A 25,282-nucleotide genomic window follows, 5' to 3' on the forward strand; every position below is an offset into this window, starting at 1 on the left:
ACGTTTTTGTAGTATCAAAGAATGTCCGTAGACGGGCTCTGGTAGTATGAAGTGACGTTGTGTTACATTCAGTTTGGACTGGAAGCACATGACGGACTGTTTACGTTTCGTTTTGAGTCAAAGGCATGAAAAAGAGGAGGATTTGGGAGTTCCTGGCTGACCACGAATAAGGTAAAGGGAAAACAGGTTTAGCCTGTAATGTAATAAACTCAACGTTAAAACGATTGTGAAGGTTTGATATAGCCTGTGTGAGAACGTTATTAGCTAATAGCTTTTGGCTTATTGTTAGTTTTATTAATGTTGTAGCCTAAGTCGTTGTTAGGCGTCTGCTAAATTCATTTTGTGCACCCCGTGACTGCATAATATTTGGCCATAGCAGTTTGTTCCTTCTTGAAACTGACCATAAAGCCCCTATTTGTACGTTTTTCTATCATTTGTTGACTTCATGAAATGTGACTTTACCAGAGGTGGACAGTAACTAGCCTACATTTACCGAGTAGCCTACTTAAAGCGATGGTTCGGAGTAATTTCACCCTAGGGTCCTTTGCACCATGACCCCGAGCCAAACACCCTCCCAGAACCTGTTTTCCCTTGGTCGAACCCTGGTCGAGCCCTGTCAGAAACTAATGAGTTTCTGCAGGCATAATGGAACTAACTTTTATCTCGTAAATTACCCTAATAATGCCCTGAATGGTACGAAACTTCTACAGTATGTTCTTTACTCATAAAACGAGGCATTGAAAAGTTTGGAAGTACACCAGGAGTTTATTTAAATAACACTTGCCTGATGGATGCTATTATCTGCTACTAAACCGCTACGTCGACGTTACTTCCGTGATTTGGGAAAAGCCGGTAAAACTCATGCAAAGCATGCATAAGGATGTAGATCCAGGAATGCACTAATATTTTGTTCGTAGTACCAGTTTGCAACAATTATTAGTTAACACTAAGTTGTAAATACTTCGGGAAAAAAAATATTAAAAACGGGATATACCAAAAAACGTTGAATGTAATCGCTTCCTGCCAGGACTTTTACGGGCTTTTCCCAAATCACGAAAGTAACGTCGACGCAGCGTAGGGTGACCAGATGAGATTTACTGTGAGATTGGCTGAAATTCCCAGTAGGGGTGCATTCAGAGCACCTCGGAATGACAAGGACCGCCCCCATGGCTACTTTGTTTTTCCGACAGCAAGTGTTCGTGCTTTGCCATCGGAATGTGTGACAAACATGGATGCCACAACAAAGGTTAAAACATACACTCACTAATCCTAAACAAACAACTGTTTGCTTAAAATATAGTGTAAGATGCTCGTGAAAGAAAGATATGCAGCTTTCAAGTGACAAAAACGGCAAATTCCCAAGTTCACATTAAAACGGTTGGACATGAAAGGCCACATGGACTACAAACGAACTACAACGTGACGACAGAAGTGATGACGAGCCCCTAACTGGGCAACTCTGTTAGCAAAATCTAGCCCCAGTTTCCTTTTTTTTATTTTTTTTATTTTTTATTGCAAAATAGTATAATACAAAGTGGTACAAATGGTATAAAACAGTAAACAGTACAGTAAAGTAACAATGCATGAACATAAACAAATATTACAAACATTACCAGGGGGTACTAACCTGGCCCTAGCCAGATGAATGTCGTTCCGCTAGCTCCGCCTAGCTTCACTCACATCCATCTGGAACCTCTTTTATTGAGAGTGATTTCTCCAACCAACTTTATGGTTTAGCCAATCAGGACGCAGGGCGGGAGTTTCATAGATGTGACATAGCGTAGAAGCGACTGTGAGACTGTTATCAGCGTCACGGGTTGGCTTCGATGAGAGTGGTTGAAGTAGCACGTAGGACAAGTGGCTTATTCAATCATATGCAAGCATTTTTTGATTAGGTCCAGCCTTCTGAAACGACATTTCAATGGATCGGTTCCAGATGGATGAGTGGAGCTAGCGGAACGACATTCATCTGGCTAGGGCCAGGTTAAGGGGGTACAGCATACAATAGACAATACTTAAAAATCATATAGTTAGGAAAGAAATATGTTAAATAATATACATAGATCAAGGGTTTTAAGGGCTTTGCCGTTTTTAGAGAATAAGATGGTCTTGATGTATTGCCTGGATTCTCGTTCAAATGCTATAAAGGACTAGCCTGGCGGGCCATCCTATATCATTGAAATGTATAGTCTGGAATCGAATCATTCACCTGCTTAATCCAAGGGGCGGGCAGAGAATTGTCTTTCAAACTGCCTAGGCATGCAATAGGCCAGCGCTACGACCATATCCGTATCCGGTCGGCAAAACGGCAAATACATCCTTCTTCGAAAGGAATGACTTAAGTGCATTGTGTTGCTCTACTTTCAAAGAAAAGCACAAGTCCAACTCCTCCAAAGTTGACGCCAACGCCGATTCAAACAACCACTCTTCGTTCGCCATAGCCACCTTCCTTGTTGTTCACCGTCGCAGGATGTCGTTATCCTGTTAAGCCCGCCTTAAGACTCTCTAACGAAATAGAGCGCTGTGATTGGAGAACATCCACGGTGTTAAGCCAATAGAAATTCCTATGGTTCGATACTAGACGTACAGGCTGAGCAAATGAATTTGCCGCCGCTAGGGTGCGTCTAGATTTCTAGGCTAATAAAGGACGGTTTGGAAGTAGAAAATTTCATTTTGTGAATATGTGCTTTGGCTAGTATTAAAAGCAGATTGATAATATAGAATTGGTTGGATTTGGATGTCGGGTATGAAGAGAAGCCAAACAGTACATCTTTAAGAGATAGAGAGGAGAAAGAGAAATCAGAGAGAATATGTTGAGAAATGAAAGCACTGAGGTCTTGCCAAAAGGTACAAGAGTGGGGACAGGACCAGAGTAAATGTTCAAGATTCTCAGGAGCCTGTTGACAGAAAGAGCAGTCTGTAGTAATGTCCTTCTTGAATCTTTGCATAAAAGTCTTACATGGGTAAATTCGATGGATTATTTTAAAAGACACTTTAATTTTATTCGTAATCAAATATTTAGAAGATAAACACCATACTTTCTGCCATTCTAGGTCAGAAAATAGGTTATTCCAGTATGAAAGCGCTGTTGGGATAGAGACCTTGTCTTTTTGAAAAAGAGTGCGTATTCTACGGTTGTTATTTCTTTTATTAGTAGAGAAACATATTTGGCCAATCTCAGTAACAATGGGATTTAAAGCTAATAAAGGGGAGTTATGTGAAGAGTTTTTAAGAAGAGAAACAGCACCAGAAGGGATAGCATCAAAGACTATAGCGTACTCCCTAGGAAGAATAGGGATGTTGTACCTGTATAGAAGTTCAGTGTAGGACATTAAATCTCCACTGGAGTTGAGCAGCTGAGTAACTAGATAAATACCATGACCAAACCAGTTTTCTAAAAATAATGTTTTGTGTTTCTGTAGCAAGTCTCTATTATTCCAGATATAATATCTGTGTGGTGAAAAGTTGTGTTTATATATCATGTTCCAGGAGAGAAGCATCTGTTTATGAAAATTAGAAAGACTTAAGGGAATTTTTTCAATATTATAGGAGTTCAATAAGACTGATTTTTTAAAGTAGTGAATTTTATTTTTCCATGTAAAATTGTAAAGAATTTTGTCAATGGACATAGATGTTTGTTTGTTTACGTCAAGAGATAGGGCTGCATATGTCAGACGGGATAAGCCTTCTGCTTTGGACAACAAAATTCTCCCTTTAATGGAGAGGTCTCTCTGAAGCCACTGATTAAATCTTTTCTGTGTTTTTTCTATGATAGGATTAAAGTTCAGAGAGCATATAGTGTCTTGTTTACTGTTGATAGTTAGACCAAGGTAAGTGACAGTTTCTTTAACAGGGATGTTACAAATGGATGGACTAGTATACGTTTTAAGGGGGAGCAGCTCGCATTTATTTGTATTTAAGTATAGCCCAGAGGCCTGAGAGAATAATTTAATTGTATTTATAGCTATTGGAACCTGTGAGGCATCCTTTAAGAACAGGGTAGTATCATCCGCCAGCTGACTAATGATGATTTCCTTCCCAGCAATTGAGATACCTTGTAAGGGGCTAATTTTAATGAAATCGGAGAGTAGCTGAGCACAGATCAGGAACAAGTAGGGGGAGAGTGGACAACCCTGTCTGACACCACGATTCACCTCAAACCTAGGAGAGGTCCCAGAATATAATTTAATAGAGCAGTTTGCATTTGTATACATAATCTTAATAGACTCACAAAAATAAGGACCGAAGCCAAATTTATCTAGGGCCTGAAAAATGAATTTGTGCTCGACTGTGTCAAAGGCCTTACAGAAATCTAGAAATAGAATATAAGCCTCATTGTTGCAAAGGTCATGGTAGTCTATAAGGTCCAGTACAAGCCTGATATTGTTAGAAATGTGTCTATGTCTTAAGAAACCAGATTGGGTTTCATCAATTATCTGATCCAGAGTTAACTTTATTCTTTTAGCAAAAATCTGAGCTAGAAGTTTGTAGTCATTATTGAGCAGACAAATTGGTCTCCAATTATCAATGAGTAGTAAATCTTTCTTAGGCTTTGGAATTAGTGTTAATAAACCTTGGGATGGAGTAGGTGGGAGAGTTTGATTTTTAATGCTTTCCGTGTACAGACCGTGGAGGAGAGGGGCTAGTTGTTCCGCAAAGGCAATATAAAATTCTGAAGATAGCCCATCAACTCCTGGGGATTTGTTGAGTTTAAGACGTTTAATAGCAAGTAGGATTTCATCAATTGTTAATGGAGCGTCACAGAGATCTTTCTTGTCATCTAAAATTGATTTTGTATTAGACAGATGTTTTAAAAAGTTGTTGGCATTTGTTTCATTATAATCTGACTTATAAAGGTTTCTGTAAAATGAAGAACAGTAATTGGCTATCTTGCGAGGGTCGTCAGTGATATCACCGTTAACATTGAGTTTCCTGATAGAATTTAATTTGTTCTTTCAGATAAATCTTCAGGCTTAATTTGAGTAAGGGCAGTTATTTTAGTAATAATTTTAGTTTCTTCTTTCTTTCTTTCTCTGGCTAAAGTGGATCCATATTCTCTTAGGAATTTTGAAACCTCAAATTTAAAGAGTTCCCAATTTCTGCAAAAGTTGTTATCTATAAGAGCCCTGTTTGAGAAACATTGTATCATTCTCGGTTACTGAAGCATGCTTAAGGAGAGAGTTATTGAGTTTCCAATAAGAGCCTCTACATTTTTGAGTGTTGTTAGCCTTAAAGGATATTTGGAGTGACACAGCTTTATGGTCTGTTAGGGGCGTTGTAATGATATTGCAAGTAATGTTACTCCAGTAATCTATGCGTGACATAGACGTGTACGCTTTATTGCTCCAAGTATAGAGTTTAGTGTTGTGATTTTTCTCCCTCCATATATCAATCAAATTGAATTTTTGCATGAAAGTAATCAGGTTGGGGGCCGGAGACTTACCTATACTTGGTGGCCATCTGTCTAATGAACTATTTAAGGTAATGTTGAAATCTCCGCCTATTACAAGCAATAAATTGGGATATTTAGATATCCAGTATAGGAGGCGGGCTTCCAGGACATCGAATAAAAAGTCATTATCCCGTTTAGAGTTATACCCGTATATATTGGCAAGAAGAAGAGGAATGTTATCAATACTAAGAATCAGTATCAGGTAGTGACCATGCGGGTCACTTTCTGAGTGCAAGACAAAACCATTAAAGTTATTCTTAAGAGTTGCAACCTCTGCGGATCTTTCTGACCCATGTGAAAACCATATTTCATTTCCCCATTGGGATTTCCAAAAGGAAACATCATTTAACATAGAATGTGACTCTTGGAAAAAAAAAAATCAGATTTCTGCTGTTTTGCAAAGAGAAATAAAGCTTTTCGTTTAACATTTTCTCGTAACCCCCTGGCATTGAGAGAAACAACTGATAAGGACAGTGTAACGAGTGAGAGGCGAGTAGAAATTAAAACCAATGTAAACAATTTCCACCCCCCCAGCAGAACAAATATGTTGAAGTATGAACATTTATTTGATTTAAATTGTACCTATGGACTGTATGCTATGAGTGCAAGTATGTATAGTGTTTTGTATATGTAGCCCATGGCAGCACTTTGTACGTTTTTTTTTATATTAGATCATTTCCTCCTCCCCCTTTCTGTCTGCGCACATTCACGGTCAGGCATTAGGGCCCAGCGGGAACGTGGTTAGGTTAATGAGGTCTCACTTAGGCCTTAAAACGTCATCTGTAAATCACCTGGCACGAGATGCCGAGCCTATTGTTCATCTGAGTGCATCTGTGTCGTTGGCAAGCGTGGCCTACTTTGCCTCCATACTGGAATGTTTGTGGATTGTATCGGATGCGCGTTTAAGTCTTTATCTTCATACTGGATTGTTAAGTCAAGCAGCGTCGCTGGTGGTGTGAGCCCAGCTGTAACGCCGTGCCTGCAACGAGACAAGTTTCATACTGGATTGTATCGGATGTGCGTTTTAAGTCTTTATCTTCATACTGGATTGTTAAATCATGCAGCGGCGCTGGTGGTGTGAGACCAGCTGTAACGCCGTACACGCAACGAGACGAGTTTCGGGGTTAAGTGAGTCAACCAAGGAACGAACAAACTATGCCAAATAGTAGTTCAAGCAGGGACAGGTTGACACTCAGACATGTTAGTATCAGAGAGTAGCAGACAATTGCAAAGCACACATACACATAACCCGTAGGTCAGAAATATACATAGACATACATGTTGAGACATAAACTCATAAACTCATGTTCCTGATTGGTTACCGTAAAGTGACTGGTCTCAAAATTTGACATTGTCCAATTTAGGCAAACCCAGTGAATGTGATCTCTCGCCCAGACCTGTACTCAAAACATCTGTAACTCTCAGGAGATTCGTTGACTTAGATCGGTTTCGTGTGCGGACACAATCTGTTCCTTCTTTCGGCCTTTGGCCCAATTCTGTCAAGGGCCTAGATCGCTTACAGCTAACCGACCAGCGTTGCTGCAGCGTATCACCCATACAACAGTAATCTTGCTCAACTCCCTCTCCCTTGTTGTCCAGCGAGCCTGATAGCGTACAGCTGACCGACCAGTGTTGCTGCAGCGTACCACTCAGCCTGGACTGTAGCACTTTAAAGCAGTGTTTCCCAAACTTTTTTTCTGGCGACCCACTTTTTAAAAATGACAGACCATCGCGACCCATTTCACTTCAAATCTACCCTGCAACCACCAACATTGTTTTAGGCCACAGGTTTTCCAACTTTTCTATGCCTCCCCCAACCATACATTGCTATAGGATCTAGATAGATAGATCCTGCTTTGAACACGGTAGTGTTGCATTTTGAGCACCATCAGCGTGAAAAGTTGGAAATGACTACTGAAAAGATACGTTTTAATGCGCATCCGAGAGTTTGGGGAAATTCTCGCATGTTGCGCATTCGTCAGCATAGCTGTTTCTGTATTTCTAAAAAAAATGTTACGTTGCGTTGCAGACAAATGGGTCCATAACACTGTGGACGTCAATTCCGATGTAAACAGCAAATAACTCAAGTCGTTATATTGTATTGTTGTATTATATTATATAGTCGTTATATCAGAACAAGAGGCTTTTGGGCAATAGCCGGAAGAATGCGCCTTTACTTTGGAGTTCGCGAGGTAGAAAACGAGAGAAATAGTGTTTAAAATGTCTATTTAAATTGTAGCCTAATATAATGCACTGTTGTGCATTTTAAATCAGAAATAAGAATGTGAGGAGGTTGCTATTAACTTTAAAGATTGCATCTACAATCGAAACTATCTACATGCAAATTGAATATCCTTATCCGTTCTATGGATGTCTGCTTTAGTTGACAGCACGGTCACTAGATTTTAATCGGTAAAGTTGAGGAGCTGGTATCTGTTAATGTTCGTGCAAATAGGCGGGTTCATGTTCCTTGCAGTTTGCAACTGCGAGGTACAGGTCATGGCAGGCGCCCCACAAAACGGTTTCATTTTGAGAGGTAGATATCCATGCTCTGGCTCCCCCTCTGCGATGCATTCGTCCCCCAGTTTCATGCGCCAGTTTCATGAGCTTTTATGACAAAACCGTAACTGTGGTAGTTAACAAACTACATCCTAATAGAAAACTGTTAACTTTCCTGGTATCAAATGACAAATGGTATCAGTTAGACCTATAACACAACATAAATTGTGCTGGGCTGGCGACCCAAATAAATTCTCCTGCGACCCACCCGTGGGTCGCGACCCAGACTTTGGGAAACACTGCTTTAAAGGAACAAAACGTACTACTTACGGAGAGCGCGTCTTTCCAGCGGGCTGAGGGATAACACACAGTAAGTTTGGTAAAAAGAACAATCCTTAATTCAATAGATCAATATAATCCTTATCAATCTCGGTAGAACCTCCATAAACTGATGGTAATTTTGATACCATAGATTTAGTAGAGACCCAGTCAGACCAATAGTATGAAAAATCAGGAATAGAGTTTATTTACAATGATGCGCATCGAGGGAGAGACAGCATGACTTCACCTAAAGATCCATCAGCTGCTCTAACTAGACAAGGAAATAGTTAGGGTTTAAGTATCCTTCCAGGCTGACGGGAGATGGCGTTGGTCATCCCATCTCACGTGGACTACACTGAATCAGACCCTGATTAGTGGCAGCCTGGCAATCCGGAGCAGATAGCTACTGACGCAGCCTACCAGAACAGTGAAACACTGCAAAGTCATAATATTCCCGCTTATCTCTAAACACAGTCACACAGAGATATACACAGGGACAGTACAGATATCATACAGTCATTACATAGAATCATACTTTTAGTATCAAAGTGACCCACTAATGAGAAATGCAGAACATTAAACCACATATTGGAATATTGGACATAATGCAGAACATTAAACCATATATTGGAATATTGGACATAATGTTCTATTCCACTTTCTCTCAGTCTATACTACTACATGGTGGCTTGCCGCGGCCGTGGTCCTAATTGGTGTTGCTACGATAGAGAGGGCCACCACTGTTTTTCCCATGTTGATTTTATTGTTTTTTCATTAAGTTTGTTTCTTATTAAGCTTTCGTGAATTTAGTGGGCTATGTGCAATATCTGACTAGGCCTAGGCTTCTGACTAGTGTGTGCTGTCGCAAACTGAAGAGGCGTATTGGGCTAGTGCAATATCTAAGGTGATCTCTAATGTGTGTCTAGTGATTTGCATTAGTTGTGTTAATATTTAACGGGTTTGTGCAATTATATCTATGTGCAATTATCAGTGGCTCTATGGGCTAAGTGCAATATCTTTCAGTCTTTGATGTTAGTACACAGGTTAACTAAGGTGTGTGTGTGTGTGTATAGCCAACCCCAGTTATTCTCACCCTTGTGTGCTGTGTATCTTGGGCACTCTGAATAGAAGTTATCTTCTCTTAAAGTGGCAGCTGCATTTATTTTCATTTGTAGCCTACATTAGGTGTTTTGTTTGATTTTGTTTAGTGTTTGCTGTGAAACATCTTTGCTGTGTGGTGTGTCTTATTGGTTGGTACCATCACTACATCTCTGAGCCTCAGTACTAGCTGTTGAGTACTGGTTGTATTGAGCTGAAGTCCTGGACTATTGCGAATTTGCAGTGTACTGTCTGACTGTTGGATGTAATTTATAATCCTTTAATAGTAACTTATTTCAGTTATTGTTCCTATTTACTAGTTTGCATAATAATATCTGCCATATTTATTACTTCATGCCATTTTGCACAATATCTGAGATACTACTTACTGCCATTTTGCACAATATTGAGATTGCCTTTTGCACATTGCCTACTATTACCCTTACTGGTGGCGATTTATAGCCCATTGTCTTCCTTGTGTATAAAAACAACTTTGTGAAATAAATAAGAATTTGAATACATGACAGCTGTATCCTGATCAGTTTATTCTCTTAGTGAACTTGCTGGGGAATTGACCTAGGGGTATGGTATAGGGCTCTCCCACCCTTCTAACCGGGAGTGGCGTAGTCACTGTTTAGAACATTATGCTACAGGCCACATATAGTGTTGTGTACGTATTTTAATCTGCTGGTGATATGTACGTCTGTGTGAACGCAGATAGTCCCCCTGTATGTATGTGAATATGCGGTGCAGAGTGGCTAGCTGAATAGCTACATAGCTAACCGCTACTTAACGGTGCAAACCATTATAGGGGGCTTGCAGTGTCCATTTCGGCAGGTGCTTCTAGAAGAGCTGCTGGACGAATCTCTTTTCCTTCTATTATCACACGGGTCCCGGCAAAGTGGGCTCTCTTTCCTTCCTTCTTGGCAGCCTCGATCATTGGCCACAGTTTGGCTCGCAAAGCTGTCAGCTGCAGTAAGGTCTTCTGTGAAGCGAAGTTTGTTCTCTGTGAGAAAACTACAGCCCTTAGCCTTCCTCCACACCAGGTCCCGTGTAGATCGGTTCGAGAAGCGGATGATGGTCGTTCTCTGTCTTTTTCCCTTGTCATTAAATCGACCCAGGCGATGAACAATGTCCACATGTTCTTTAACATTTTCCCGAGACTCTTCGATAACAGCACTGCAGATGTCGATAACTTTCTCTTTGATGTTTTCGTGCATGCTTTCTAGGATGCCGTGCAGTCTTAAGTTCCATCTCCGTTAATACCTTTCGGCTTCATTGACTTGCAGCTCTAACTCCGAGAGCCGTTGAACATTGATTTTGCATGTATTCTTCACTGATATTGTGTCGGTTTTCAAATCACCAATTTCAGTAAATACGAAGTCAATTGACTTTAAGGCATCGATACTGACGGTGTTATGATTGATCATGCTCTCTAAGTTATCAGCACGCTCATTTATTATAGCTGCAATGTTATATTGCAAGTCTGTGAGTTAAGTCACCTTTGAGTCTCTTCCCATCTGGTCTGGCGGGAGTGTCAGGGTCGTTGTCTGGGATGGGTAACAGCTCCGGACTCTTGTTGCGGGTGCTGGAGCAGGTGTAGTTATGCTCAGAAACAGTGGCAGCAGATGGAGTTTGGTTACTGTTTGTAGTCTTCGTGTCTTTGGGGGAGATTTTCGTCGTCGTCGACTAGCCCCAGTTTCCGACCTCTGACTCACACATTAAGTGACGTGAATGACGCGGAATGATGATGTTTACACTCGGAGAAAGGTTTTTCCGAAGCCCATGAACGCTAGGTAAGTCATTAGACGTGTTCGACTTGAGGCAGATCTGACTTGGTCTGGCTTTCTACGTAAACGTGATCTTCAGAGGCTAGCCGGGAGGAGCTACAACAGAGGGCAGCTCATCCCGGACAGACAGGCTACAGTCTGCCTGACGTGACTCACGGGAGACATCGCGGGAGATCTCGCGGAATTTTGAATGCAATAAATACAGAAGGACTTTCATTGTTACTCATTAAAATGAGCATGATGACTGACGAAATAAATTCTTATGATGTAGTTTAAATAAACCACTGTTGTCATACAGTTGACAGGCCTGGGGGGTATTCCATCAACCTGGCTTATTTCGATAAGTCTCGCTAATTTTAGTGAGAATTCTGTTCCATAAATGAGGTTAACGTGAATCCCAGTTTGGTAACCATGGGAATTTATGCAACAGAACTAACCTGCTCCGTAGCAGGTTAACTTTCAAGCTAAATTAAGCTGTGTTGCAAAAAAAAAACAATCAGTCGGAAAACGAGTCCAAAAAGATGGTTCCGTCAACCTGTGCTCTCGTCACCTGTAGCCTACAACTTCAAAAATAGAAGTAGGCCTATAGAAATATTTTTTTCCGACAGTGCACCAAGCATGGATTTACACATTCACTACCTCCAAAGAATGTATGAAGATTATACGATTAAACATGTTTTAACTTCACATGCGTGTGGTTCTAGGAATCGTGCTACTCTGCGTCATTTACGTTCGGTGGTGGTGTAACGTGCAGCGAGACGGCATAGGATAGGATTTACATTCTTGCGTGTTCGCAGGTTCGCTTCCCATACGAAGTATTAAGGCTACATTGTTTATCACCTTGATAATGGCATTTTTAGTTATAATCTTTGATGAAAGACATATGTCTACTGCTGATAAAGGGTCATGCACATTTGGTAGGCTGTTCAGTGACAGCTTTGCCAGTGGGCTATAGCCTATTATATCTGATGCAAGCCAAAGGATAATTATTCTGTAGCCTAGGCAGCTAATAATTAAAACTGTCGACGATTGTTCATGAATGTCAAATCAACTGTGTGCTACACAGATTAAATATTAGGCATAAATTGAATTGAAAGCCATTGCATTTCAGATAATTTTATTTCAAAACACTTTGGGACTTATGGGAGACAATAGCCTATTATGTTGATACTAATTTATTTTATGACCACCTACACCTAGACAATAATTTGGAGTGAATGAACTCTTTTAATCTAAGAACGTAAGCTAGGCTATAGATAGTTTTGAATATCTATATGCATATCCATAAGTTGTTTTTGAGTTTATACTATTTATTCATGCACTCGTTTTGTTCAAGCATAGACTGTAGACCTATGTGTTCAAGAGTGAAGCCAATCAAACTTGCAATTGATTTCAAAACCATTAGCATTGTTGTTTTAAATGTATGCTTTCATTATTCTCCCATTTCTGTAGGCAATCTATTTTTTTCTCTCGATGTTAAATTTGATGACTTTCGATGAAAATCCTGTAGATGGCGCTTGCCAAATCGAACAGAAATCGTCTAGTATTGTCTTCATTTTACGACATATATCCTCTTTTCGTCAATCTACTGTTTTGGTCTACTGTTCTACCTCGTGCACGAGCAGAGATGAAGCTGACTTTAACCTCGCTTGAATAAACGAGACCAAGATGCCGCTAACTTGACTTAATGGAACGGCTTCAGCCCCAAGTGGAAGTCTACGCTAGTTCAAGCCAGGCTATTTCTGTTAAGCGCCGCCTTCATTAGCGAGGTTGATGGAATATCCCCCTGCTTTGTAGCACATAAATTCAATATCAAGTGTTTTCCCTATATCTATCTATTTAACCAACAGCAGAAAATAACAGAATATCCAAACGTTTTCAGTAGGCTAGGCTAGCCTACTAGCCTAGAAATCTAGACGCACCCTAGCGGCGGCAAATTAATTTGCTCAGCCTGTACGTCTAGTATCGAACCATAGGAATTTCTATTGGCTTAACACCGTGGATGTTCTCCAATCACAGCGCTCTATTTCGTTAGAGAGTCTTAAGGCGGGCTTAACAGGATAAAGACAGTCCTGTGACGGTGAACAACAAGGAAGGTGGCTATGGCGAACGAAGAGCGGTTGTTTGAATCGGCGTTGGCGTCAACTTTGGAGGAGTTGGACTTGTGCTTTTCTTTGAAAGTTGAGCAACACAATGCACTTAAGTCATTCCTTTCTAAGAAGGATGTGTTTGCCGTTTTGCCTACCGGATACGGATATGGTCGTAGCGCTGGCCTATTGCATGCCTAGGCAGTTTGAAAGACAATTCTCTGCCCGCCCCTTGGATTAAGCGAGGTGAATGATTCGATGCCAGACTATACATCTCAATGATCTAGGATGGCCCCGCCAGGCTACTAGCCTACCATTGTTGCAGAAATCACGTATAAGAAGGTATCCATTCGATTTCTGTTTTCGCATATTCCAACATAAGGAAGCAGCATAGGGAAGGAAAGTAATCTCATCGCCATCTAGTGGTTGCGTTCCTAGAGTTTAGCAGAGGGGATGGGATTTTTTTTTAGAAAAAATATATCTCGGTGCACATTGGGATCTTAATTTAATGCCTTCCATATGTTAGGCACTGGGGTCACCTCTATTGCTTCAAGTGGTCATACCTTATTTTTAGGATCAGTTGAATTGTTTTGAGTTTTTGTCGTAACATGGTGATAACAAACTACAGTTGCATGTGACGTCACAGGTTTGGGCGCTTAATCTCTAACTGATCAATACGGCAATTTGCTTAACTGGCTTACATATTTTTGTAATAACGGAAGGTGATGTAAACCGCGTGGTGATAACCTTTACGTCTGGATAACTGGTGTTGTGCTTCTACTCACATGAAGAGCTGGCAGTAAGTGTTAAGTGGCAATGCTAACCAGGCTAATAAACAAACCATGCTACCGTGAGTAACGTCGAAGGGTAAAGTCACGTGGCTTTTTTGTAGTTCGTTTATGAAACAAAAGGAGCAATTTCGATTTTTTTAAATAAGGCAAAATAGGGTCTGACATTTTCACAGTTAGAAGATTATTACTGTATAGACACTGAAAAATATTTTTGGTGGATAAGATCGCTGATTTGGCTTCACAGTATTTTTTTTAAAATAGGTCTATGGGACTTAACATTGGAGCTGCTCTTCGATAGGAACGCAACCACTTGGGGCGCTGGTTTTCACTTTCCCTCCCTATGAGACTCCCGTCAAAATCGTCATGAGGAGATTCCTCCTATCACGTCTTTGAACTGACGTCATGAGGGCGTGTTTTAGCTCGTGCAGCTCGTGGAAGGCAACTGCAAGATCTGTCTGCAGGCTAAGACTCCCGCGATACATTGACACATTGCGTCCATCCCAGTATGCATTGTGTTCAACCCAGCATGCATCACATCAAGTCAGATCTGCACAGATCTGCCTCAAGTCAAACACGCCTACTGAGTACAGCTGTTACAAGAGGGTCTGGCGTCTCTTTGTTATGATGCACTTCCTGCGGGGGGGGGGGGGGGTGTTGTAGGCCTACATAGACTATTATAATGTCATGTCATTGTGGGGGAAAAAACCCAATGCGTAACAGTGCAAATCAGACCTTTCAGAATAAGGATAATAGCCTAACGTGTTGGTCTTTACTGTCGCGGTGTTGGCACAGTGTAGCTTGCTGCTAGCATGTAGTAGTGGTGTGCGATACTGTAAAATTTGGTTTTCGATCCGATACCAATTAATTATAGGGCCAGTATTGCCGATACCGATACCAATACTGATATTTGTAACTAAAAGCAGTTTATATACTTTTATGTAGGGGAGAACAGTGTGTCTGTTGATTTATGACGTGAATAAAACATCATTATGCTAAATTTGAATACATTTCCATGACCACTAATAATTTTATGATTTCCACTGTTAATAGTTTACAAACATTTCAGCAACGAAACATTGCAAAGCGGGCATGCAAAATGTGAAAGGAATGGTGTTTGCATGACTGTAGGCTAGCCCTTGGTGAAACAAAACAAGAGATATTGGAAGTGAGTTAAAGGAACCGTATGTAGGATTTTGCCCAAAACTGGTACTACAATCACTTTCAAAATACTGTAGAGCGGTGTACACCGCAGATGTGGTAACTAAAGCAGAGCGGGCAACCCAGATGCCGAAACAATACTGACTTTGTGATTACTAGATAGGTGGAAGGTGGCAGATCAGGCTAAAACACAAATACCGTAAAACTTCAAATAATCGCCGAGTCCCTAAGAGACGCCTGTCTCTTTTAAACGCCTGGCGTGGCTACAGGTTTGGGTTAAAGGCCGGTCTCCAGTAGAGGCCTGGTCTGTTTTTTAGTTTCGGGTTGTATTTAATCTTCTAAATATTCTTCCCGTCAGATCGTCTGTTTAAAGATTCGCAATGACATGAAAGTGTTACAGAAAGGAGGTTACAGCAGTGTGAATTAGATGTTGCACGTCGTCGCAAAGCATTCACATGTCTGGTCACAGTTGCAAGGTTTTAGAATGTTGCATGAAGTTGCTGCTCATCTCGTTGCGAATATTGGGTGTGATTTGGGCTTAAGTATGGCGCAGACTGCGCACGTTATGATTAGATGGCATTAAAAGACTGCGGTGGGGAAAAGCTAGAGTTCCAAATTGTATAACTTTTTTTTCTAATATGAACTATGCCTATATGTCCGACTTCGTCATCGTTCAATTCATCCCTTGTGTTTAAAATTTGCGGATAGGCCGATGGTAAGCTTGTTTTTATGCTGGCAACAAAACCAGAACGGTTCGCGAACGTTATTCTTTATTCTAAATGCCATGGCGATAAAGAGAAAGAAGTCAGAAAAGGAATTTACCTTAGACTAGGCTATATCAGAGCCCGTCTACGGACATTCTCTGGTTATGTAACCTACTGAAATAGGTTAATGATGTAAAGTCAAGTGCGCTTCTATGGGACTGCTGTGTGCGCGCAGTTTTTATTGATGAGTCGGAGTGGCAAGTGCTGCGCATAGTTGCAGTGGAATGTGGCTGCCCAGGGCATTATAAAACTTCACTCTTAGACCTACTCATACACGGCGGTGAAATGGCATATTTAGCTGTCTAAATTCGAATCATATGCTGGGGGAGAAATCGTCGGACATCCATGATTATTTTGTTATTCAGCACCCCTGGTCAAAAATATGTTCCTGCGAGCCTGGAAGTAGGCTATGATTTGAATGTAGACTGTTGTCAAATTTGGCAAATACAAAACGGGAGAAACAATATGGTTCATGCTCTCTCATGCTGTTTCATTCATGCCGAAAAGGAGGGAGAATGAAACATTAAGCACGTTCCACTTTTTCATAAATAATTCCTGAACAGTTTTGGTCAGGGCTGATAATGCAACTGTATTTGACAAAGGACCGATATAGGCTATTTGCTAGTGACAAAATATGAGCTTTCAGTGTGATACGATCTCTCTTTGTAGATTACGATTAATTAAAACGTGTTTCATCTGTTCTGGCTATCCCTCTATATTTGGATCTTACTGTATCACAATGAACAAAATCTCAACACTAAATGAATGATGATCCGTAATAATTAATTCGATAATATTTTCCATCTTTGCAGAGGAAAAGTTTTGTGTAGCCTAAAGGGAATTAAAGGCCTGTCTCATATAGACGCCTGTCTCTAATACTAGCCTGTGCAGTTTGGCGATTTGGGAAAATAAAAGCCCGGGAGTTTTACGGTATGTAAACATCAACATCAGTTGAGGGCTGCAACTTCACTTTTTTAAATGACGATATCCTGGTCAGACTACTGTTGTCAGTGATATAAGTATTTGAAATTAGCATGATTTCCTAATGTCTAGTGACAAATCAGGGCCATTTTATGATTAATTGAATTACATTTCTTACATACGGTTCCTTTAAAATTAAAGTATCGATCCCATCACGCTGGTATCGATCCCATCACGCTGGTATCGATCCGATACCAATACCAATGTTGGTATTGATACTATCGATATTTGGATCGATATGCCCACCCCTAGCATGTAGTCTAACATCTGCCTCCCCTCCGTGAGAAACACCAAACTCTCTTCTACACTTTGCAGAATGCTTTCATCTCGACACTTAAGGCTTTGTCAATCCACGGGTACCTCCCCACCCGCTCCTCCCGGTACCTGCATAGACGCTTTTGCTTTTTAGCGGCGTGTTGGGGTTCCAACCCATCAGCCATGTCAAGGAATAAATGAAAATTAGCTAAAATCAGTGCATATTCGCGCCTAATTATAGAATGTCAAAAAAGAAACAAAGTAGCCGGGGCTACATCCAGACACTTAGCAATAGATGCCGTCGGGGGCTGCATGCAGTCGACTCAACCTCTCTACGGACAGTTTTTAATGTTTATCAGAAAATAACTACTCAGTATTCTGATTGAGGATAATTTTCGGGACAATTAGGGCCGGATTCGGGATTCGGGATAAACGCGTAGATTTCGGGACTGTCCCGAATTGCTCAGGACGTCTGGTCACCCTAACGCAGCGGTATAGTAGCAGATAGTAGCATCCATCAGGCAAGTGTTATTTAAACTAGATGTACCGCATAGCGGTACAAAATATGACCGCCGCTCAGTCCTGTACATCCATTCTGCGAAAATAAATCATATTAATGAATTTGTCTCCATCTTCTACTCCATCCCCCACTCTTGAAACTTTTGTGTATGCTTGTTTGGAATGTGTGTTTGCGGGCCGGACACAAAGTAGCCTACTGGCGCTGCAAAGGTGAATAGATTTGTAGCACTTGCCAAAAAATTTGTAGCATTGTTATAAATGATGAAAGGTACACCTGTAGGCTACATTGTATTTGGGAAAAGCAGAAGGTAGCAGCATAATGTATGTATTTATTTATTTATTATTAAACAAAACAATCCCTGTCAGTTCCATGCAGTTTTCAACAGCTATCAAGAAGAGAGGTCATGTCATGGATTTTTGTGAATGTTTTTTCTTCTACATAAGTTTAGTCATCTAGTTCAGGGGCGGAGTGGGACACTAAAATCCACCGGGAAAATTCTGACGGCATCGGCCCCCCTCCCAACCAGGAGATTGAGATATTTTGCGATTGAGATATCCACGCACTGGTGCCCCCCCCCCCCCCCCCCCCCCACTGCGACGTGTTTGCCCCCCGGTTTCAGAGCTATTCTAAATGCAAAAATGCATAGAGGAGTTATGACAAAACCGTGACTGTTAACAAACTATATAAGGTAGGCCCTATGCTAGGCCTATTACACAACATAAATGGTCACTAGGCTATGCTGGCGACCCAAATAAAATCTCCTTTGGGAACCAATGGCTTACAGTATCAAGCGGACTTAAGCTACCACCTCTTGGCGAAAAGTTAATAGTTTTGCATATCAGTAGTAATACATTTCACGCAGCTGTGTTAATCACGGAAAGCGCGAATGAAGTGGACACTTCTAAATGGAACCCAACCCACTGTACAGTAGCTCAAGGTCTGTGGCTAAAGCAGCCATAATGAAAGCGTTATAATTGTTTGGATACTTCACACACACATGTTTTTTAATCGCATAGACTATAAATACCAAGCTGGAATCAAAGCACATCGACTCCCCTCTCACACCCTAAACACGCACTTCGAACAAACAAAAAGCATCTCAGTCTCATGGTAGCCTATATAGGCAAAACTGTATCGGACCGGTGTTAGAGGGAGAGCAGCTTCACAGAAGAGAACTTCTGACGGCAAATTTGAGGAAAAGTTGGTAAACCACCCTTCTTACCTAATTTGAGGGTGCCGATTCTGAATATTTTGTTTACCAAGCTCAATTCTGAATTCTAAGCCGCATAATCAGCATTTTAACATAAAATAGCGATTATTTTTGCTTATTTTTCCCTAAATTGGGTTGATTTCAAAAGTAATCACTAAAACCAAATAAAAGTGTTCTCTAAATACATGTTTGAGCATTAAATAAGCCATACTATAGTTTATTAATGTATTTAATGGGAACATGATTACAGTTAACATGTAATAAACTCGGAAATTCTAATCAAAACACAACCATATTTTTATTGCTAACATAGTGAGTCACTCGTGGTGTTTAATGCATTTCATCACAATAACAAATTACACAGATAACTCAGAATATATCCTACAGTACATATGAACTTAGATAGCGGGAATAAGCCTAATGCAGAACTGCATCTACCGTCAGCAACAACCGACAAGTAAAAAACATTTTAGTTCTAGTAAAACTAGATGTTTTTTTTTTTTTTTTTTTAAACGGCGACGAAATTGTGAATTTCCAGAGCGTGCTCGGCAATCGACTCCTACGGACTTCCCCTAAAGACGCCAGCTGCAGCAGCAGCAACATTTCCGGAAAGGTACTGGCTTGATGAAATTCATTCTGTACTCTCTATCCGACCACACAAAGACCTCGGGATACTTCGGTTTGGCTTTAGGGACCCTCTACTCACTACCACGTAAGTGTAATGTTGTTTGGAACTGTAGAAGAGGTATAAAAATATCGTTTTGTAGCGGCGAAATGACTTGCCCTGGTCACTTCCAGGCTAACGAGTTTTAACTAAAAACGGTAAAATCGAACTTTCTCAAAACACATCCGAATGACATGATTTTGATGTCAACTCAACGTATGTACTCCCAATCATCCGTAAATTGATCTAAAGTGCATTTTACTCCGGATAATTCCTTTAAGTATGATTTTTGATCTTTACTTGACTTGAGTATTAATATTTTTGGAAACTTGTGACTTACTCCACTACATTTGAAAGACAAATATTGTACTTTTGACTCCACTACATTTGAAATATGATCATGAAGGCTACTCATTACTTTTAACCACATTTGATTCTTTAAATGCAATAATGCATCTTGAAGTAATTATTTTCAATAGTTCAATTTGAACTTTACGGCGCCCCTAAGGGAACAAAAAAAATCTAAAGTTAAGTTTCATGTGCATGTGAAACGTTCATGTGCGCAGATGCAGTTTCACGTGAGCCTTTTTGTGTGCGCACATGAAAAGGTTTTACGTGCGCACACAAAACTTTCATGTGCTCACAAGAAACTTTCATCCTCTATGTAGCCTGGGTGAATCCAGACAAACTTGTTAGCAATTGAGATTTGAGAAGTGGTCTGGTGTTAACCAGGCTATCCTCCATGATCATTGCGAAATTGGAATGAAATTATTGACCACACAGCTAGATCTTTAGCCTACATTATTAAACGATAAATAATCTACTCATAATTGAGTTATCTTAGCCTGGCGGGCCATCCTATATCATTGAAATGTATAGTCTGGAATCGAATCATTCACCTGCTTAATCCAAGGGGCGGGCAGAGAATTGTCTTTCAAACTGCCTAGGCATGCAATAGGCCAGCGCTACGACCATATCAGTATCCGGTCGGCAAAACGGCAAATACATCCTTCTTCGAAAGGAATGACTTAAGTGCATTGTGTTGCTCTACTTTCAAAGAAAAGCACAAGTCCAACTCCTCCAAAGTTGACGCCAACGCCGATTCAAACAACCGTTCTTCGTTCGCCATAGCCACCTTCCTTGTTGTTCACCGTCGCAGGATGTCGTTATCCTGTTAAGCCCGCCTTAAGACTCTCTAACGAAATAGAGCGCTGTGATTGGAGAACATCCACGGTGTTAAGCCAATAGAAATTCCTATGGTTTGATACTAGACGTACAGGCTGAGCAAATTAATTTGCCGCCGCTAGGGTGCGTCTAGATTTCTAGGCTACAGTTATCTGGTTTTGTATTCTAAGTCGACCGACCAAAGGATGTACACTCTAATGACTAAATAAACATTTCAATACATTAAAAAGGAAAAATACTTGTACTTCTGAATACTTAAGTATTTTTAAAAGCAAGTAAAATTAGAATGTTGTGGAAAAGTTCATTTTTCCCCCTAATTTATTTCAAAAAGGGAATCTTTCATATATTCTAGGTTCATTAGCCTACACTACAAGCCATTCTTTTATTTTGGCGTCAATGATTATGGCTTATCTTATGAAAATCAAAAATCAGTTTCTCAAAATATTAGAATAAAGGTGTTATTATATAGAAATATCAGCTTCCTTTTTCTTAGTCTGGTAAACACAATCACAGTCATGGGAAAGACTGCTGACTTGATAGTTGTCCAGAAGACACTTGACATCCTCCACAAGGAGGGTAGCCACAGAGGTCATTGTTGAAAGGCCATGGTATTCACAGAGCGCTGAATCAGAGCATACTCATGAAAATTTGATTGGAAGGGAAAAGTGATTACTTTAGGATTACTTAGGATTTACGTAAATTACACACGACATACACCTTGTTTTCCACTGTCTTTAATTCAAAGTGTTGAACACATTTTTCCCAACTGGAACGGGTCTATTGGTCGACATCGAAGGATCCTCCATCTTGGGTTTTGATTTTAACCTTTTCCTGGTCAAGAAACTACACAGGCAATTGGATGATAATGACATATGGACAAATGATTGGGCTGCTTGTTGAATTAAAACATTAGCTTGGCTATCATAAAAAAGTTGCATTGTTTGCATGATAAAGTGTAATCAAGTAATCCCCAACTATGTAACTATAATCTGATTACATGTAATCCATTACTCCCCAACCCTGATCAAGAACGCACAGACGTGTCCAGGAAATAAGCTACAAGTGGCACATTCCTAGTGTAAAGCCACTCCTGAGTCAGAGACATAGTTTAGAGAGTCTTACCTTCCGTTGCTCAGTGGTCCAAACTCCAATTTTCACATAAAAACAAATTTAGCATTTATTTTGGATATCAGGGTCCAATCAAGATCCAAAGTCTGGGGGAAGAGTGGAGAGGAACAGAATTCAAATTGCTTGAAGTCCAGTTTGATGTTTCCACAACTTTCTACCAGGAGATTTTAGAGCCCACAGTGCCAAAACTGCTAGTAACTGGTTTCCCAATCATGGTATTACTGTGCTTGATTGGTCAGACAACTTGTCTGACCTGAAACCCATAGAGTATCTATGGGGTATTGTGAAGAGGAAAATGAGGGACACCAGACTCAACAATGCAGACGACCTTAAGACCTATCAGGCTTGAAATATTTCAGTTTATATGTAATGAATCTAGAACATGAAAGATTCACTTTTTGAAATAAATTAGGGGGGGGGAATTTACTTTTCTATATTCTAATATTTTGAGACCCACCTGTACAATATTAGGCCTAGTGGCCTAGTAGCCTTTGGCAGCGTCATAAGGCGTTCTAATAAGGTTGAACGCCGAGGTGTGGCAGCGTACGGAACCCAGGACGTGTCATTGCAAGATATTTTTTGTGTATATCCAGAAAATGTGCGCTCATGTACTAAATTGTGTGCTCATTTTATTCAATTGTGTTCTCAATTTACTAGATTGTGCTCTCCTGTGCACAATTACTTAAGTTACTAAATTAATTTGCTCATTTGACTTAATTTTTGTAAAATGATTGCACAATTTAGTAAAACTTGTGCATGATTTAGTAAATTGCATGCTCGATTTAGTAAAATATGTGCCTGCTTTACTAAATTGAGCGCACAATCTAGTAAAATGAGACTGCAATGTAGTAAAAAAAAATCTTGCAATGACATCTCCTAGGCTCCGTACCAGAGAAACAACGGGCTTGTTTAAAACTCCTCAGCCGCAGAACAATGACCTCACATCCAGGACGCTTGGGTCATACGTGGGAGCACTGGCATTGGGATGCGGAGGCCAAGTCCACGGCTGTCCAGCTGTCACCGTGCCAACAGGCTGTTTACTTTCACACTAACATGCTCTTGGAGAGCGAAGGATCCGCAGGGGTCCGTGGTACCAAAGGTGAGGTCACATAGATCTATAGGCTATAACATTATCCTATGCAGTTGTGTTTCTGTTGATACACTAGACAATGTTGTCCCAACTAAACGTCTGCATCCATACAACTGTAAAGAAAGCTTGAGATGAAATAAGTTATTACAGGCCTATATCAAAAAAGTGTATGTATAGCCTATACATTGTGCATCACTCAGTCAAAAGGAAGGGTTCTTTCAGTTCAAACATCTGATAATCCTTTAAATTTGGCAATCCTGCAGATTGTATGCATACAATTAAAATGTTTAGAGCATCCTCTGGCCACTATCTGCAATAAAGATTGTGAAGTTAATTAAACAAATTGAATGGATTTTGGTTTTCAGGTTTCTGTTATGGAGAACATTACTGGGAGATAGAGTTCATCGAGCCTCCATATGGGACCTCTGTGATGGTGGGGTTGGGGACAAAGCAGGCTCTTCTGCACTCTGGCAAAACGCCATTTCTTAACCTATTAGGTGAGTCTGTTCTGTTCCTTCTTGTCATCATGGCACACTGTTGATCAACCAGTCAATCAGTTCATCCATAAACATTTACCAACCAGAAAAGAATTGCCATGTCATTGAATGAAAACATGGGAAAAAAGAGATGTGTTTTCTACTAAATATGTAGTTTATCAACAAGTTTCATACTTTATTAAAGTTCTTATACAGGAGTCGTCTGTATCATAATTTAAAAAGATGATGTGCTATATGGTCTTTGTCCCAAAGGGCTATATTTGTGTTACTCAATGTGTGTTCTGTAACTGCTCAGGTATGGATGGGGAGAGCTGGGGTCTGTCTTACAAGGGCTCTCTCTGGCACAATGGCAAGAGTAGAAAATACACAGAAGCTTTTTATGATAAAAGCACTGTTATTGGTGTGTTGCTGGACCTTGAATCTGGAGCACTGAGATTCTACCGCAATGGAATAAGCCTTGGGCTTGCCTTTACTGGTCTAGATAAGGTAGGGGTCAAATACCATTCTGCAAAACAGCCAACATAAAGCCCAAGTGCACATACTTTACTGAGCAGCTTGCATGCCTCATTCCCCATATTATCAGTAACATTAACGCATTAAACTACACAGGTGAACATTAATTTGTTAAACTTTACTCCATACAGGTGGCCAGGCCTCTATACCCTTTAGTGAGCTCCACAGCCCCTGAGACAGAGTTACGGTTGGGGCTGCGCACCCATCGTCTAACTTCACTCCAGGATTCCTGCCTCCATGTCATATCTAAAAGCATTAGGCCTCAGGCCCACCTCGACTCACTGCCTTTACCTCTGTCTATGTGTGAACAGCTTCATATTACCACAAACACAGGACAACATCAGAAGCTGTTTGGTCAAGTGTAAGAGAACCTCTCAAAATCATCATGACTCTACACCCACACAACTCACACAACACTATTGCTACAGTCAATCAGAAACTGGTGCCATTATTTCTGAAGGGTAATTTGGCCATTGAGTTCAAATATCAACAATTTTTCTCCAGTATTGGTGACTCTATCTTTAAGGGTTATAAACATGTATATTGTCGTCAGTAGTAGCATTATTTTTAATACTGTTATAGCCAGCTCAGGAACTGCAACATAAAGTGAAGATGGACAACAGAGTTTATCAACAATAGAGAATTTCATTTCAATAAATAATCATTCAGGTTACAATCTAGGGGTTGAATATAAGTAACACACAAGAGCATGGTGTCCTCAAGTGTGGGGAGAAATGCAAGCCTTCTCTGAAGAAAAAACCATAACCTTTTTATCCACACCTTCTCGGGTATAGAGAATTAAGCTGATTCTGCCTAAAGGCTGATGCTGTGCCATTGCAAGTGGGGGTGCAAAGTATGGAGCTAAATTTGTTTCAATAATATTTGTATATGCGCAGAGGGGGATCCACAAATATTTCTTGATTTGCATGTGTGTTTTGATATCTACAAATAAAAAAATCATATTTGTAATTCGTATATTGATTTTTACAAATATAGATGTGCATTTGTAAATAAAATGCCATTTGTAAAACCGAAAATTTAATTTGTGAAATGTGATTCTGCATTTGTGGATCACCAGCACACGCATTCTTCGCTTTCCAAAGTTACGTATTTTTGAGACGTTCTTCACATGAAAGTCACACAAATCCACACGTAAATAGGCCTACTTTAATTCACTGGCACACAGAAATCGCAATCCAGTAGATGGCGACATCCACAAATATTTCTTGACTTGCATTCGTGTTTTCACATCCACAAATAAAAAAATCATATTTGTAAC

At 40.3% G+C, this 25,282-nt stretch overlaps 1 protein-coding gene across 1 annotated transcript; it reads left to right on the forward strand.

Moving 5' to 3' along the window:
* The first annotated feature begins 17 nt into the window (after positions 1-17).
* LOC143125867 (SPRY domain-containing SOCS box protein 3) lies at positions 18-25,196 on the forward strand. Its single transcript, XM_076287662.1, has 5 exons — positions 18-171; positions 22,784-23,002; positions 23,359-23,490; positions 23,786-23,976; positions 24,135-25,196. Exons 2-5 carry the CDS (start codon positions 22,837-22,839, stop codon positions 24,366-24,368), a joined length of 723 nt encoding a protein of 240 aa, XP_076143777.1. The 5' UTR covers positions 18-171; positions 22,784-22,836; the 3' UTR covers positions 24,369-25,196.
* The last annotated feature ends 86 nt before the right edge of the window (positions 25,197-25,282 follow it).

The sequence above is a fragment of the Alosa pseudoharengus genome, unplaced genomic scaffold (assembly GCF_046254945.1).
Source record: "Alosa pseudoharengus isolate Yale_2024_CS ecotype anadromous, Long Island Sound unplaced genomic scaffold, YU_APseudo_1.1 YU_APseudo_1.1_scf_16, whole genome shotgun sequence".
Classification (NCBI taxonomy): domain Eukaryota; kingdom Metazoa; phylum Chordata; class Actinopteri; order Clupeiformes; family Clupeidae; genus Alosa; species Alosa pseudoharengus.